This window comes from Takifugu flavidus, chromosome 4, assembly GCF_003711565.1.
Source record: "Takifugu flavidus isolate HTHZ2018 chromosome 4, ASM371156v2, whole genome shotgun sequence".
In the NCBI taxonomy this organism is placed as follows: domain Eukaryota; kingdom Metazoa; phylum Chordata; class Actinopteri; order Tetraodontiformes; family Tetraodontidae; genus Takifugu; species Takifugu flavidus.
The window spans coordinates 7,910,967-7,929,463 of record NC_079523.1 but is presented as its reverse complement, the minus strand read 5'-3'; the positions used below and the strand labels follow the sequence as shown (position 1 = coordinate 7,929,463).

The 18,497-nt window shown below is 46.3% G+C and overlaps 1 protein-coding gene across 1 annotated transcript; it reads right to left on the bottom strand.

The window, feature by feature from the left end:
* Positions 1–2,117: 2,117 nt before the first annotated feature.
* slc6a11b (solute carrier family 6 member 11b) lies at positions 2,118–16,871 on the bottom strand. Its single transcript, XM_057029091.1, has 15 exons — positions 16,586–16,871; positions 15,934–16,161; positions 15,657–15,791; positions 15,385–15,525; positions 15,226–15,307; positions 12,338–12,470; positions 10,294–10,428; positions 6,931–7,034; positions 6,695–6,819; positions 6,215–6,327; positions 5,783–5,920; positions 5,026–5,128; positions 4,626–4,726; positions 4,318–4,488; positions 2,118–3,899 (listed from the first exon to the last, which is right to left on the bottom strand). The coding sequence occupies exons 2-15, from the start codon at positions 16,142–16,144 to the stop codon at positions 3,756–3,758; spliced, it is 1,836 nt and encodes a 611-aa protein (XP_056885071.1). The 5' UTR covers positions 16,145–16,161; positions 16,586–16,871; the 3' UTR covers positions 2,118–3,755.
* Between the last annotated feature and the right edge of the window lie 1,626 nt (positions 16,872–18,497).

The following is an 18,497-nucleotide window of genomic DNA, read 5'->3' as shown; positions in this document are numbered from 1 at the left end:
AAAACAGTTGTGTTACAGGAAAAAAGAAGATTTCTACAAATGAAAATATCGTTATATCCATGAGTGATCAACTGTTAAATGTTTCAGCTAGAGTAGAGAACAGCTAGTGGGACTATAGTGGAACTAGTGGAACTTTAATATGTGGAAGTGGTGGCCATGACTGAAGAATAAAACAGTGAAGAATAAAAATAAAATCTAGTTCATACATGCTGCAAAAGATGCTGATAATGCTGATGGTAGATGATAACACCACTGAGCGGCTCAGCAGTCACTTTGTTTACTGCCAAGAGAAGAGGAGAAAGGGGGCAATCAAGAGGGGGAGAGAGAGAGAACTGTCCTCAGGCATCTTCTCCTGTGACCCATGAACTGAGGATGCAAAGAAGGTGACAAGTTGTGTCCTATTTGACATCCCTGCCCCTCTAACACTCTCTCTCTCTCTCTCTCTCTCTCTCTCTCTCTCTCTCTCACCCACTGCTCAAAGAGACACAGATCACACACTGACCCTGAACAGCGAGGAAGTGTTTATGTGTGGGTCAAAGGTCAGAGAGAGTTAAACCCCCACAGAATGTTGTTGGATGGATGGATGGATGGATGGATGGATGGATGGTGGATGGATGGATGGATGGATGGATGGATGGATGGATGGACGGACGGACGGACGGACGGACGGACGGACGGATGGATGGAGGGAGGGAGGGAGGAGGGATGGATGGATGGATGGAGGGAGGGAGGGAGGGAGGGGTGCAGTAAGAGTTTGTAATAAAGCTCATTTATGACATAAACTGTGGGGTCTAATTTGAAGGGTGAAATAATGTGTTTATGTCCTGACAGCTATAACAGTAAGATGACAAACACAACTAACGTGTAACATATAACACAGTTGATTTGTGAATAATTTTATAAACACATTCATTTAGATTCGCCGCAGCAATCTCCCTCTTTTCCCGGCGCTGAATAAATACAGTAAACGCATCTTTTCCTTGAGAGAACATCACACATATTCCAGGTAATTCAGCTACTCTCACCTGCTGATATTTGATGTCTGGAGTTGTTGGCGCTTTCATTCAAAAGGAAAGTGAACATTATTACCCTCCTCGACCTCCCAGTTTCCTGTCCAACCTCTCTATTCAGCCTCACACCAGGTGCAGAAGCCATTTTCTCGCTGCCTCCATTCATTACACACCAGATTACTCTCAATCTTGTCCTCCTCCTCATCATTTCCTTTCTTCGTCCTTCTATTTCCTTCATCCTTTGTGGTTTACTGTAAAATTCCCATGTTTTTGATGGTCATTCCTTTGTATCTCTCCATGATTCCTCCAGGCACAGGCATGTGCACAGATGTGTGAAAACATTGCATAAACACTCACATGTTTACATACACACCCCCACACACGTACACACGCACACACGCATGCTGCAACATTTGCACAAGAGCCTGGAGCAGAAATGCAAACCTGAAATATGGATTGTTGCATGGAGTTAAAGTCAGTTTGAAATATGCTGCCCCCTGCTGACACAAAAACACATTATAGCCAAAGACACTGTCGCAAGCCTACACACACACACACGCACGCACGCACGCACACACACACACACACACACACACACCACACACACACACACACACACACACACACACAGATACAATCTAGAAATTCCTCCAAGGTCAGTTGCGGAAGAGTTTAATCCTTGGCTATTTGGTTTTAATTGATTAAACATGACCAGTAACTTTGGGAACATTTCAGCATTTTAAAAACAAGTTGATTGAAGTAGACTGGTGACAGGGAAATTTGTATGAAATCTAAAAAGCTGAGAATGCTTTTTATTATTTGCTTTTATTTAACTTAAAATGTTTCTTCCTTTGTATTTTAATTTCATCCACATTCACTAATTTTTCATCTTAAAGTCCAATTCTTTAAACATCAGCTCAAATACAAATAAAATATCACTCTAGGCTTTTGTTTATGGTATTTATTATTAAAAATGAGTAAGCAAGACAGTTTAAGTGTCCCCTGAATACCAACATGTGTGTAGAGAACAGAACAAAACAGTCCAGAACACATGCTCATTGTACTAAAGACCTTTTGAGTGAAATATCAAAAGTCAAACCCACCAGATTTAAAGTTTTTTTTTAATAAATTTCTGTTCAGACAGCTTTCACCTCAGGATCACAGATTTTTAGACAGATATGTAAAAATATACATCAACAGGTTCGGTGTTAATCAGCAGGCTAGAACTTCTAGTAACTTTGCACAGAACATCAGTGAGGAGGTGCCAACGTCATAAATGCAACAGCAGACTGACCAATCACAGCTCAGACGTGAGGGGCTGCGCTCACTAACCACTTCCACCGTCTCCATCATTGCTTCCTCGGTCATGCACTTGCTCAGCTCTTTATTCCCATTCTTTCTGACTTTTGCGATGATTTTTCTCTCACCATTCTGTAGAGAAAGGAGAGACTTGCGTCCCCTCAGGCACGTTCCTGTGATTGCATTTTCATAAGGAAACAAGGACAAAAGGAAGGAAGGGTACCAGGACAGAGAAGTGACATTCATCCAAACGTGGAGACCAGCTCATTGACTCCCACCGCAGTTAAACGGGTGATGGCGGCAGATGCGCTTTCACCCCTGCAGAGCAACGTTAGCAGATCAGTTCATGCTTTACAGTATGAGGAGGGGGCAAAGGTCACAGGAACACTGATCGATAGCGAGCCCCGATGTTGACATCTGCTCCGAAAAGCATTCGGCAGCTTCAAACATAGGCCGCATCATTGCTCAAACCCTCAGACAGAAGTGGGGGAAGCAGATGAGTTTAAAGAGGAGAAGGAAGGACAGAGTGAGGGAGACAGGGGGGGTGAAACGCTCCTGTGACAGGCGTGTGTCTTCTTCTCCAGACTGGGGAGGAAATGGAAATGCAGGGGTGGAAGCTGCTCTGTCACTCTGAGTTAGGCTCAGCATAATTACTGTGAAATGACACATACCCACAGCTCGCAGGCAGGCAGCCAGAGGTGTGGGTTAAGACTCAGCCAGCAAGTCTCTGCCTTGTTTGCTAACTGTATTCAAAAAGAGGGGCGGCAGTAAAAACCAGCAAAGCCTTCAAATTCCAACATGGTCGCCAATAAAGTGTCACACTGTTGCTGGAAGGAAAGTATGGAATTCAAGTAAATCACAGAAGGCCTGTAACGTTCCTTAGACCTCGCAGTCACAGCTGGTTCTGGCAAAGCTCTAGTTTCTGTACAGCTCCACGGGTTATGCAGGCTATTCTTTCTAAAACCAGTAAAAATACATACAGTCGGATCCTTTCTCAACATGCAGACCATGTAGAATAGTCCCCGAGCTGCTACACCTTAGATTTGGGTGTGGAAACACCAAACGAGGAGCCACACAGTGAAAGCCTTTGACCTCAACACCTCAGCGTTGTGCTGAAGGCCCAGACAAGCCTGACCGGTACCGAGAGGCCACCAGGACAGGTTTTAACGCTGTGCCACGAAGCAGATCTTTAATAATAATAGTTAGAAAAGATGAAAACGGCAGCTTTAGTCACATTGTTAACTGAAAACAACACTGTGTTATCAAGGGTTGTGCAAAAAAAGAAACAGACTACATCATCACGACGACTTTCCCATTTTTTTTTTTTTTTTACAAAGCAACAAAAACCATCCAGTCATTTGTTTCGTTTCCTGTTGCCGTGTAACGAAGGATGACCTCCGCTGATCGGACAGCGAGCAGCACGACGACTGGGGTCAGGCGGGACCACTAGAAATGCGTCTCCTTCTCTGAGATGGTGGATATTTTCCCGTCGGCCTTGAGTTTGGCGTCGTTGGCAGCGTAGGGGCTGAGGGCGGCGTGTTTCCCCCTCATTTTCAGGTCTTTGCTGGGAGTCGTCAGCTTCTTTATTCTCTGTTGGGAGGACAAAAAGGTTTGTTCTAATAATGTTGCGGAGGCACATAAAATGATGTCACTCGTGCAAAAATGGAGAACGCAGACACACGTCATTTATCTATGAGGACAACAACAAAAAAAATGGCCTAATGCTGAGCCTTGAGGAACACCATTTCTTGTACATGTGTCTTTAGCACTGACTTTATACCAATTCAGAGTCTGGTTTTAGCATTGCTGCTCTTAATGATGCTGTAATGGTTAATTTCCAGTGCTGTTCTTGTTCTGACTTTACTCCAGTAACTATTTCTGGCTCTACAGGCAACTGTTGTTTTGAACAAGACAAATGGGAAACAGAATGGCTTTTTAGGAAGTGCGAAATTGATATCTGGTATCAAAGAACATTTACTAATCAGGAGTTTGCTGCCCTGGTTTTTACCTCGCTGAAGGTCCCGGGAGTCTTCCAGATCATCCATATAATTCCAAAAGGGATGCAGACCATTGAAGACATGGCCATGAACCAGCCGATCCCATAGCCCCAGTCGGGGTAAGTGTACACGTTGTTGTACTTGAGTGGTTTGTATTTAATCAAGAAGAAGAGGAAAATACCCTGCAGCACATGGAGAACCGCATTAGAGTCGTAGATGTCGTTTATGCTGTTAGTCATCTGAAGTACAGATGTTGCCCAACTGTTGTCAGATGTTTTGTGACATGAAATATGGATTTGGTTTGTTCAGTCAGACTCACAGCGCAGATCCCAGGAGTCAGGATCATCCAGCACCACTTGATGAAAAAGACAGGTTTGTAGCCAATCATGTCCTCAATATTCATGTAGAACCTGTCACTACCTGCAGTGTAAATAAGCATCACTTATGGCCTTATTAAAATTCATTGAACAATTCAGAGATGAAACAGTGCAACGTTAACATCATAATGTGTGAGTTGAAGTCTTGCATTGTCGTTTGTTCAAATGCGATGCGTGCGTTTGCATGTTCCCACCAGTAGAGGGCGGAAAAGAAATAGGTTTGTACGAGAGACGAAGATGGTTTTTTGGGTGTGCGTTTTGAGGGCGAATCCGCTGAAAAAATGACAAAATCCAGACACGATTGGGTTTAAATCTGAGGACAATCTGAGGCTGCTCTCTTACCGTACACCCAGCCAATACATATAGACTCAAATATGGCGACGAAGAGCAGGCACATGCCGCTGGCAGCGTAGGCGTCAAACAGCTGGAAGACGTACATCCCTCCCTGACAAGAGGAGACAGGCGTCATTTCGCTCTCAAAGCTTTTAAATGGGCATCAGAGAGAAAATACTAATCCATCTCTTGATCTGATAGGCAGCATCCGACAAAGAAACCCCTGCGGCGACAGCGCTCAGATGTGGCGAAGATTGATGCGTTTGTTCACACTTTCTGGGATTTGACATCAGACTACAGCTCACCTATGATAAGGATGCCTGAGTGAAAATCTGTTTGGGTAATAACAAAATTTAAAGTTCATGATTTGAAGTGCCAAAATAACAGCCCATCAAAAGATTTCCACCTCTATCTTACCTGCCCTGCACAACAAAACTGATCCTCCTACTCCTTCCACTAAAAGGTTCATCATAAATAAACCCTCACATAAATTTCAAAGTACAGGTTTCATCACAGCTCTATATTTGTGAGCAGCTAAGAACACCATCAATAGATAAAAGCTCAGCAGAGAGACCAGCTGGAGCCAGATGTTGACGCAGACTCCCAGGCAACGTTTAGCTTCTTGTGACATTTCCATCACGACTTAATGGAGGACTACAGACAAGATCCAAATCCTGAGCCACAGTTTTGATGGCACCAACTGCTCAAAAGGATGTACGTGGGGCGATGGTGAAGGAGGGGACGATGTCTTCAAAGGGATCCTCACCTCTGTACACATGATGAGTCCTATGAAGAAGGAGACCACAGACATTCCCAGGATCAGCAGCTCTCGGCGGTATCCTCTCCTGAACGTCTCAGGGTACATGTCCACCACAGCTGTCACCAAACTCTCCACGCACACAAACTGCAGAAGAGGCGACTTGATAAAAGCTCTCCTCGCGTTCGCTCCCCTTTCATCGTGTCTATTTTTTTATGTGCGTCCATTCAATACAGATCTACTTTTTAAAAAATGTTCCTGTCGAAATTGGCTGGTAAGGGGAATTAACCACCCACATTCCTGAGTACATGTTCCTACTGAAGAAGAATCAGAAACTTTAGGTCTGAGATCAGATTTTGATTGGACACCACGGCAAAAGAATACTTTTATCACGATATTTCCCCAAGCAGGGTGACGTGTAACGTGTCCGCGCTTCCTCACCTGACTGTCCAGACCAAGAAAGATGAGCATCATGAAGAAGAGACAGGCCCAGAGTGGGGCCAGAGGCATCATGGTAACAGCTTTGGGGTATGCAATGAACGCAAGGCCGGGACCTGCATCGTGGAGGCACCAAACACAAGAGGGGCACAGATTTATTGAGGTCTCACCGGACGGCTGGACCTAAATTTCAGATGACAGAAGCTTCCACCTGCAATGTGACAGCGATCAACTCTGCAGCATTGTGCATTAACACTATATCTGTATCATCACTGAAATAAACATGTTGAATACTTCTGGCACATGTACTAAATCATTCATCCTGGGGTGAAGAAAGCAGGAGAGTCTAGTGGGAGAGTTGTGTAAGCTCATAGTTTTCCATTCTAGCTCAGACCAGAGATGGGGAGGTTCAGGGAGACCCAGAGACGTACTGAAATAATCCACAGAAGTGTTTTATTCGCATCTGCTGTGATGTTTGCTCACCAGATTCTGCCACGGCCTCGATGGGGACGTTCTGCTCGTAGGCCATGAAGCCCAGCACAGAGAAGATAGCGAAGCCTGCTAAAAAGCTGGTCCCACTGTTCAGACAGCACAGCATGATGCAGTCTCTGACAGGAGGAGAGAGAGGGAGAGAGGCTGTGGGTGAAGCTGGGACACATGCTTTCACACACAGGTATAAGTATAAGTACATACGCAGCAGGTGAAGGAGTCCATCATACCTGTAGCAGTTATTGTCGTAGGCATTGTAACTTCCCAGAGCAGTGAGACAGCCCAAGCAGATGGCATAAGAGAAGAAGATTTGGGTCCCAGCGTCCACCCATACCTTCAAAGAAAGTAGGCATAAACATATTTAGTGATTATCACATGAACGGAGCAACATGGAAGACAGAAGTCAATGGTGGTTTCAAGGAAGCCCAAACTCTAAAGCAGGTCAAAGCCTCTGTAATTTTAGAGGCATCTCCAGGAGCACTCAGCCTTCTGTCACATGATGGACAGTAAAATGATCTAAACGCCGAGGTGTTTCTGCGCCGAGAGTGTGTGTTGCCTTTACTGACACCTTGTTGATGACAGTTGGAGCAACAATCACTGAATGAACCAAGCAGGGTTGAAAAGCTCTGCGACTGTCCACAGTACTGAAAGACATCTCCCTCAGTATGGAGGGCGCCGTTTCCTTTAAAGGCAGCGACAAGTCAACGTAGATGAGTCTTTTCACTTAAGACCTTGTATAGATGTAATAACTCAGTTGTTTTTAGGTCGTATACAATGACTACTCGTGGATTAACATTGAGAAGAATCATAATGAATAGATTGGTTGTATCGTCACCACATTAGGTCAGACTCGCTCAGACATCCAGGGCTTCATGTGGATTTACACATGTACAATTCTTCCCTGAAACAGCAGTAAAATTTGCACTGGACCCTAGAAACCACCCCAGGATAGCAAAGGCAGCGCTCCTAAATTCAAAGCTAATGCAGCATGGCTCTTTGAAAACTCTCTCACATCACCATTCAGCCACTAATCTCATTTCCCCACCAACAAACAATTAACAAACGCACGGTCTTTGCTCCCTCTCAGGAGTAACCACGGTAACTTCTGTGACCTCACAAACACAGGACTGTTCCTGTGGAAGAAACAGGCCTTTCTCTCCTAATGTTCATTAATGTTCCCTTTAGTTCACCCATGCCTGATGGCCTGCGCAGCGCAGGGAACCCTTAAAGGCCCAGGCTCGGAGAGAATCGCCTGTTGATGTTGTGCCTACGTTAGCCAGGCTGTGTTTGGTGATGCTGAGACTGGAAAGGTTCTGCCGCGCGAACGCCGCCAGAGTGCATTTTGTTATGATCCCGTGCTTGAATTATATGTCACTAGTCCACAGAAGATACACGTCTGTCGCCTTTTAACGCTGCAAAACATTTATCTGTTTTCAATATTTTAGTTCATTTTCAGGCACTGTTGACATCTGCTTCTGCTGAAGAGCTTATAGTGTTGTATTGGATGGATGGATGGATGGATGGATGGATGGAGATGGATGGATGGATGGATGGATGGTGGGTGGATGGTGGGTGGATGGATGGATGGATGGATGGATGGATGGATGGATGGATGGTGGGTGGATGGATGGATGGATGGATGGTGGGTGGATGGATGGTGGGTGGATGGATGGATGGATGGATGGATGGTGGATGGATGGATGGATGGATGGATGGATGGGTGGATGGATGGTGGATGGATGGATGGATGGTGGGTGGATGGATGGTGGATGGATGGATGGATGGTGGATGGATGGATGGATGGATGGATGGATGGATGGATGGATGGATGGATGGATGGATGGATATCGACGGGACGACTTTATGATATGGACAAAGGTCTTTTGGAGTTGTTAGATGATGTAAATGTTTAGCTTGTGCAACGGACTGGTGCTGTTCTTTGGACAACATCTAACCAGCTGATCTAGAGTTGACACAACGTGGCCTGAGAAGGTCCTGCTTTTGCAAGAATGTGATGATTTCACGCGTTTTCTGACACAACGCTGGAGTGATGGTTTCAAGATGAAGCTGATGAAGCTTCATCCTGGCTGAGGCCATAAAAGCAAAAAGCTGTTTTAGAACTTTGTGCAAAAAAGCAAGCATCCATCAGGTTCTGAGAGTGCTGGTGCTGCTAGTGGTGTGTGTGCGTGGTGTGTGTGTGTGTGTGTGTGTGTGTGTGTGTGTGTGTGTGTGTGTGTCCAGTGTAGTGCAGAGCAGGAGGATGGGAGAGAGTGAAACCGCTATAGGAAAGGAAGCGAAGAGCAGAGGCTCGATGAAAGTTCAGGGGTGCGAAGAAGAGGGTGAGGGCCACCGTCTCTGCACCGTCTGGTGAACAGAGACCCGATTGTTCCTGAGGAAGTTAATTTAACATTGGTGTCAGAAGTAATGGCTCCCTCTGCCAAACAGCACCACTTCTTTATCCCGCTCCTTCGCTCATTTCTGCCTCATTCACCGCCTGTTCTAAAGCGTCTTTGCTTGGGTCAAAGATACGGCGGTCGTCGAGAGCCTGAGATAAAAGGACACAGTGCACACACTCTCCTGCAGCATGTCTATTTCTGCATGGAGAAAAGTGTCTGCTGTGTTCCGAGCACTTTTGCAGCTGAAGGTTGTTGAACACACTTCCTGCGCTGCCATTGTGTCCTGCAGCAGCTAAAACAGAACCAGAGGGGCAATTTGTTTTTCACAAAGGCTGTCGGTTGTCTTTCAGCTCATCCTCTTCAGAGCTCTCCTCCTAAAGACGACATTTGCATTGATTACTGTCGCCATGACACCCGATCAGCTGATATTTCCTATTGCACTGTTGCTTAGCGACCTGACTACTCTTCCATCCCGGACGAGATCTCTCTGCGAGTGAGACGTTACAGCTTGACCTCTATGAGCCTCAAATCCCCATCGATCATCGCTGCTAACCTCGTCCTTCATCACCACGACAACGACGGCATCACAGAGGAGGGACTGTTGGCAGTCGCAGCCTCTTGTCAGGCGTTCAGAGGAAAGTTTCCTCCACAACTCCGCAAACAGATGCGTGTGCTCGTATCTAACGTGTTCCTGTCAGAGACGGTCCGAGGGAGAGCTGGTGTGTGGGCGCTCGTTGGTGCACGCCACGCGATGGATCTCCATCTCCTGGATCTGGACCATCAACCCACACCCGAACCAGCTCTTCAACTCTCCAGTTGGAAACTGGTCTGTTACAGTGAAGTTTTATATCGCTTGTTTTCTTTTTCTTCTACTTCTACAGTTTCGATCACTGATATTCCTCCGTCTTTTGCACAGAAAACACACATTTAAACTTCTATCGTCGACATAATCCAGGACTTTTAGCTAAACCCAACCATCATAACTAAAGTCCTAATCCTGACCCCTGCCCTGACCTTAACCTAAACCCTGCAATGTTCTATTAGGTCTTCCCTACAGGTCCTTGATCCATGTGTTGCACCCACATTGCTTCATATATGAAGCTCCCACGAACACCACAGAGACATCAAACATCGACAGTGTCACAACAGCAACACCGCAGCTGCTGCCGCTGTCTCCAGCTGTAGATGGGTTCCTACCTGAGGGTCAGACAGACGTGAAATGTCCGGGTAGAGGTAGAACTTGATGCCGTCGAAGGCCCCCGGCAGCGTCACTCCTCTGATCAGGAGGACCAGTAACATGACGTAGGGAAACGTGGCTGTGACGTACACAACCTGCGGAGACAGGATACAGAGGTTTGGATTAGAGATGATGCCCCCTACAGGACAGGTGCAGTTACAACAGAGTGAACCGACATGAACCCAGTACAGCAACATGGCGTCCTCAGCTGGACATAAATACATTTCCCTGCACTCTGTTCTTATGTTTTGGTCCACTGTGTCCTTGTCATATCAGCTAATATTGAATAAGTAAAAATAATTTTACACTATTGAACCTCCCCGTCACCCCAAAAGGGATTAAAGCTGTCAAGAAAGTAACAATTATATTTATGGTATTGCATATTTTTAAGCACTAAGAGGACATGACTGACCATAGCATCATCATCCTAGAGGCATCAGCTATTGAGTACATTATACACTTACACACATTACTACAGAGCTGGCAGGGTATCACCAGCAGGGCCACAGTCAGTTCCGCAGTAGTAAACATCAGACATACCTTTAGTAGAGTAGCTAGCACATGCTAACCAACAAACCAACACTCTGTTTCCTTTTGAGCCATTCAGGCTTTGCGGAATCGTGTTCAACATCTCAAGACTCTTGGAAACCCCTTGAACAAAGACCCTGGCCTCTTGGAAGGCAGAGGCGGGCAACATACATCCCCCCAGCTCTCTGGCACCCAGTCAAAGTCCAATTGAGGACAGAACAGGACAGAACAGAGCCGGGCCAGGAGAGCGAAAGAAAAGAAGGCTCCTCTGGCCCCGTCTCTTAAAGCGGAGAAGTCCAGAGGAGTGAAGCTGGCAGTGTGGGAAAATGTGCGTTTCTTTGAAGCATGGCTACACACACATACACACAAACACACACACTTCATTCACAATGTTCAAATGGGTGTGCACATACTAGTTGCAGATAAAGTGGACCATTCACACACAGTCCTGTGGACAATTACCCAGACTCCCCTGCTCACTTTACTACACACCTGCTTCATTGATTTGATTCATTTGTCACTAAATATCCAGAAGAATAAAGATTTGGTAAATATAGAGCCTGTGTCCTGTCTAAGCTATGCTAATGCTAGATGCACCCGCCTTTAGATGAAGCAATCAAACCTCCTAAAACCTCTTTTTCCTCCCTTTTCATCTCTCTGAAGATGAAAGGACACTACCCTGTCCCTGTTCTGATGCTCTACAGGCTCCCTCCAGCTCCACAAGAGTCTAAGCTGCCGCAAATTTACTGGTCAAGCGCGGCCCCCAACTCGCCGTAAATCTAACAGGAGGGCTAAAACGTGAGAATGGGTGTTGGAAACAAAAGCAAACAGTTTAGCCCAGTCTGAGCTGAATGGACCATGGGGTTTGCGGAGAAGAAAAGCCCCCCCCCCCTTCTTTTGCAGCAAGCGAGCTGTGGTTAATTTCTCATAGTGGGAGAGAGAGCGAGGCAGCAGAGAGGATGAGGATGTACTCTGCATGCTTCTCATGAATGCTCCATTTTCCTTCACTGAATACAGGAATCAATCTCAGACTAGCTGCTACCACGAAGCCCCCCCACTATCACTGCCTTCAAAAGACTTTCTGGGAGTTATAGATTTCCTATTTTCAGCCTCCATCATGTAACTCTATTGTAAACAGCACCACCTGCACATCTTCACTTTTGTGCTCATTTCTCTTCTCTCCATCCGTCGTCACCTCTTTGTTCTGCAGAACAAGGGACGGTTGTCTCAGATCTTGTCAAGGACCCGGGAGCAGCATTCAAGAGCGTGGAAACGGGAAGGCCAGTGCCATAAATTTGGAGTTGGTTAGCAGTAGGTCATTGTTCTTACAAGGGGGGCTTTTTAAGGACAGAAAGTAATGTAAGCCCCTTTATGACAGCATTTAAAGAAGAAGAAGTCCAAAAGTTTTGGAAAATGACATCTTCCCTGTGCATGTCTGCTGCCTGAAAACAAAGCCACACAGTAAATTTGAAGCACCTTGCCGGTTGACTTGGGTCCTTTCCAGATGCAGAAGTAGCAGATGAACCAGGCCAGAGCCAGACACATGGCCAGCTCCCAGCGCACTCCTCCCATGTGCTCGATGCCATCTGATATCTTCAGGACTCTGCGCCTGAGTGTGCAAAGCACAGCACAGCAGAATTGTCATTCAAGAGGCAGAGATCAGTCTTTGGTTGAAATGTAGGCTTAAAATTAGGCTGTCAGCTTTTTCTTTCATCAGATGTTGACGGAATTATTGCAGAAATAAAAGCAAATTGTTTTCGAGTTAAAATCTTTTCCCTTTGGATTACGAAAAGGCTTTTTCTTGTAGTTTGTTGTTGTAGTTTGAATGTTAAACTGCAGGCTAACGTTTCCAAACGTGATTTTAAAATCCAAGCAGTTGTTTGACAGGCGTGATTGAAGTTTGAATGCAATCTCAGCAATTATTCAACGCCCCCACATATATATCTTGTATGAACCTCAGTTTATGTCCCCTCCCATCATACGCCTACAGGTGCACCAGTGTAGGTGTGTGTCATATGTGGTTATTGCATCATGGCATGTCGGCGGTAGTGAGTCAACAGTGCGCTTCCTGTTTGTTGAAGCCCGGCCAGGCAACGACGCTGGTGGAGGCTGAGAGGCCGTTTCAGAGTTAGCGTGCTGCACAGTCCTGCCAAATCTTTGCCACTGGGTTCACCCCAGAGCCCCTGACCAACCATTGATCATGGTGACATGTTCTTGGTGGCCGGCCACAGACTAGGTCCAACACAACCCTCCCTGGTCAGCGAAAAGGGCAAGACGTGAAGGCTAATGTGTGCAAATACGCCTGTGTGTCCTTGAATGTGCGTACAATGTGGGGGAGGAGGCCTGCCCAGGCAAAGGGAACGGGAGCCAAGAACCTTCAGATACACTTTAACCAGCCAGGAATATTAGCACCGGGTTTAGCAAAGAAACGAGCTAATTGACTTTGAAGAGCGTTTCAGCTCCTCTACATCATGACTCTGCGCTTTTGTGGCGATGATTTTAGTAATATTTAAAAAACAAGTCACCCCCCCACCCCCCACCCAAAACATCAATGACTGCAGGTTGGCGAGCACCTGGAGCATCAGACCAGTGAAGTGATACTAAATCAGGACGTAGGCGCTACTACTAAAGGAAGTGCACATCACACATGGACTACAAACACTACGGTATGGTCAAAACAATTGGATGTGTAATAACTGTGAAGGAAAAATTACTACTTCTCTCTAAATTCTAATTTGTACTGTAGAATTGACCTTTACTCTCATTTAGTGTTCTGAAAGGTATTGTAACCAGGTATTGTTTTCCATTCTTCCCAGAGACAAACTAATGCCGAAGAGACCAACAGGCAAAATAACTCTGCTGTATCCAAGGTTAGCATCTGTTTGGGATAGTAAAGGACATATTGGCTGGGACCATACACGGTTGACACAAGCCGGTAAACTTCCATTTCCCTTAGTATATACCTCTCGGAACAAATGTCTCATCAGAATTGATGCTGGCACTGCATGAATAAACCGTTGCCGTGCTGGTGTCACTGCTCCTGATATCAGTAAAATTCATTTCAACACAAGTCATCGGAGTCTCCCGTGTGTCAGAATTAGCACAACAATAATGCTGTTGATGGTTGTCGCCCTATGTCAGACCCCCTCTGAGCCCCTTTTCACCAACATTTCCATGGTTTAATTTCCAGGAGTGTATTTATCTAGGTAAATAAATCTCCGAACAATTTGTGATTTACTTTTCCGCTGCACCTACAGAGTTCTGTTAAATTTATCCAAATCGGGCTGGTGACATATGAGTGGTATAGAGGTCCGACCCTCTGCTGCCATTGTGGTCTATCAGCATAAGATACTTTTTCCAGGACTTGTTGTGGCATGTTCCCTACATTTAGCTCCAGCAGCTCCACAGGAATATGTTCAATAGAGACTGGGTCTCGTTCCTTTCACTTACGTTTTCCTTCAAAGTCAAAATCCCTGCGGTGGAAAAGCAGCTAGCAGTTGTCAAATCTCTTCTTTAGTAGAAGTAGCGCTAAGCTAACGCTTGTTCTTTCAGAAACTTTATGATTATGTAAAGCTAATAATAATAATAGCTACAACATTTATGATTAAAAGTCTTTCGCTGGTTGTCTGGTGAACCAGGCTATGATGGAGCCTGGTTCACCAGACAACCAGCTGAACTGACCCTGAACAATAAGGTATAAATGATATAGGGATCTATCGCCAATGCAAACGGAGTTTTGCCTGTGTGATATGATCTGTTGAGATCCACAGATGGACACATCCGGCTTGTTTCGGACGTTCTGTCAGGATGTTGAGCTCATGTTGTGCATACAGTACAAAACAAGGCGGTGTGTCTTGGCTCAGGATGCGCTGAGCCTGCTTTTGGCTGTTTCAGCCAGCAGCATGCTGGTTGGGCTCTTTGTCCAACTTCCTTCTCCCTGTCTCTTAAAGGGTTAAAGTTTCAGAACTGTCACGTGTGTCAACATAGCTGTAGATGCGCCCACATGGATCACAACTGTGCTCGGAACCCTGGCTGTGACATTTGGTACAGAAACTTTCCGTCTGACCCCGTGGAGTAAACGGGGCCTCTGGCAGCCAGTCAGAAAGTGTGGTCGGACAAGTTCTGATTGGCTGCCACACGCTTGGCTCTGGCTGTGAGACAGCTGGCCTACCAGGACCTTCTGACACACAAATATGAAAAAGGGCTGACTAATTATTGGGGGAAAGGCTGTGCGGAGGGTCAGCGGAGCCGTCTGCACGTGCCAGAACCTCCTCCCAAACGATTAATACGTCACATCATGCCGGTTCTCCTTCAACTGGAGAAACAGAGCAAGATTAAAGAGCCGCGATTAAAACTGTACTCACTCCCAAAACTCAATCACAGGCGACGTGGCGTTGGGGTTGGTGATGTTGGTGGCGTTTTCTCCGTAGTAGTCAACGCAGTTCTCTGCGGAGACGCAAAGGCGTGACACACACAGCGGTGTTGCAGTGCGAGCGAAGGTGCCCTCTGCTCCCGCCTCCTACCTGTGTTCCAGTAGTGGCCACAGCCGGCCCACGGCAGCTCCGTGGTGAAGCAGTTGAAGAGGTAGAAGATGGCCCAGGCCAGAATCACGATGTAGTACACGTTTAGGTGGGCTTCGATCACCTGTGTGGCGTAACCGATACCTGATGGCCAGTCAAGAACATCAGAGCTGCAACGATCACGTCACTACTCATTTGATTTGTAATATATTTGTAACTACGGCTTTGGGATCATGAGGACTCTTATGAAAGATGGAGAGGGAGAGTTGTGTCACCCTCAAACAGTGGGCAGACTTTCCTCCAGCAGGTGATGCCCCCTTCGCTGGTGAACTGGCCCAGGGCCGTCTCCAGGAAAAAGACGGGGATCCCGCAGCACACGAAGAAGATGACGTAGGGGACGAAGAACGCTCCTTGATGCGCACCAAACAAGAACGCAAGAGCAGCATCATATTTCTGAATCGGATCTGTTCTCAACTTACTTTCAGTGCCACCCAGTCCAGATTTTTAGTCATCACTTTTTATTCAAAGGTCTCCATCAGCGAGGAGGCTTACCTCCTCCGTTTTTGTAGCACAGGTAGGGAAACCTCCACACGTTGCCCAGCCCGATGATCTCTCCGGCCACAGACAGGAAGAATTCGACCTTGCTGTTCCACTGACCCCTCTCATTGTACTCCCCGTTGTCTAGGCTGGAGCTGGACCCCTCCGGGTCCCTGCCTTCCTCTGGTTTACCGTTTATAACGGGCCCGCTCTTCTCAGCCGTCATGACGCAGCAGCAGCCCGCTGAGAGACAAGAAAACCAACCAAAACTTTAAAAGGAGGCGCTTTTTTTCCCTGTCAGGAATTTGTATCTTTGATGAGACATCTGGAATCTGAATGGGAATAGTGTAAAACCACGCCCATCTGGAGAGAAATCTCCGCATGTGAATGTTCAGATAAAGTGGAAACGCTTTAATTATGTTAATTACGCAAGCAGAAAAGGTCAAGAACAAATTAGATGTTGCGACTTTCTCATAATGGAAATTCATTCGTAGAAAAAGAACAATTTACGAAGAAGGTGTAACTGTGACTTCAGTCTCCTTGAACTATGTCAACAGCTCGTGAAGTTCGAATCAATCTGCCAAAGTTACAAACTCAAAGAAATCGTGTTTGGGACATTATTTCGCAAAAACGGCGCAAAGATAAGGGTGCTGTCAGACTTACTCACCAGTGTCCTTCGGAAAAGTGAATCTTCTTTGAGGCTCCCGCAATGATGCGCGTTAACAATTGTCCCCACACAACACGGGAGGGTTTCTTCTGATCCGAGGGTGAAGGGGGTTAGAAACCGGAGAGAGGGAGGGAGTGGTGCGGATATCTGCGTGGAGTGGAGCGCCTCGGCACTCTGACGTCTATATAAAGGAAGATCCTGCGCGGAGTGGACTGGATCTTGCACCGGGAGGCTGATGAGCTGCGACTGCGCTCCCACACACCGAGCCGTCAACTCTCAAAGCGCCTCGACTTGGAAAGGAGCCATGAGAGGAGCAGCCGGGTTCTCCTCTCAGCGCGCACGGCGTCGCCGCGGCGCGCAGTAGCGCAGCAGCGCATCGCCGGGCGACGCGGCGGAAACGCACGTCCAAACACCGCGTTTCTGCAGCTCAGACACTTTTTGGAGACGAATATAAACGTGATTCCAGAGCAAATCAACAGACAGAACTTAACTTCAATTAAAGTTTCTACAAGTAAATGAATTACGTAGACTACAGCGTCGTTGTTAAAAATGACAGCAAGCATGTGCAATAAAAGCAAGACGTTCATTTATTCAAAACCTTTGTGTTAGCTTTAATTTGCAGTGCGTAAATGTCAGAATTTCGTCAGTGTGAAGGAAAAATTACTACTTCTCTCTAAATTCTAAATTGTATTGTAGAATTGACCTTTACTCTCATTTAGTGTCCTCAGCTTTCAATGACGATATCTTGTTTTCCATTCGTCCCAGAGAGACAAATAAGCAACCATTTCTGCTGTATCCAAGGTTAGCATCTTCTTTTTGGGATAGTTCATGACAGACTGACTGGCAACATACATGATTGACACAAGCCTGTTCCCTTACCTTCCATATACCTCTTGGTACAGGTGTCTTATCAGAAATGGTGCTGGCGCTGCATGAATGACCCATTGCTGTGTTGGAATCTGAATTTCCACAATTTGTCACACGTTTCAGCACTTTGGTGGTTCCTTTTGTTGTGAAGATAAGGTAAAAGCACCGAAATCGTCAAACATGTTGACATTTATTGGTAATTTGATCAAGGAGAAGTTTTTTCAGCACAGAAAGCCTCTTCAATTCTCAACATACAAGCTTCAGACTAACCTGAACCACTGTTAGAGGTTGCTCACCTCTGCTGTAAAGGGCTTTCTATCTGGACCATCTGCCCGACCTCCTGACCTTTATTGCACTCCTGTTCGTGAGTAAACTTAATGGTAAACTATTCACCACAGGCCCAATGAATAAAAGGAACAACTTACATCACTTGGAAAAAAAAACCACATCCCTACACGCAACAAGTTAAATAGATGTGTTTAAAGCGGAGTTGTTGGTTGGTTGGGGGACTTGTGGGAAGTCAAGTCTGGCTCTTCAACCAGGCACTGACCCTGTTTGATTTATGAATTGATGTCAACAGTGTGGCCCTCTTTGTCAAAGCGGTGGTTCATGCGGCTTTGCTTGCAGAATACCAACACACAGACACACACACACACACACACACACGCACGCACACACACACAGACACACACACACATACACACACCCCTTTGTCCCCTCTGGAAGTCAGTGTGCGGCTGAGAATACAAGACGACATGTTTCCTCACTTCGAAACACTGCAGCGCCGCTGCCACCAGTCATCACCCGTCAGCGGTCTTAAGGTCTTAATAACCTGCTCAGAGAACCGTCGAGGCCTTCAAAGGAGGTCGGTATGGATTTTTTAAAAGTTGGTTGGTGCACAAATCCAATGCTCGGTTTCCAGGCATGACGGACCCATTCCACCAGGAACTCCCCCGACTCTACAAGCATGACCTAGCCTCTAAGAATCTCCTCACAAGGGTCACTCGCCATTCGAAGCCTAAAGGAGGCGTCCTGCATAGAAAGT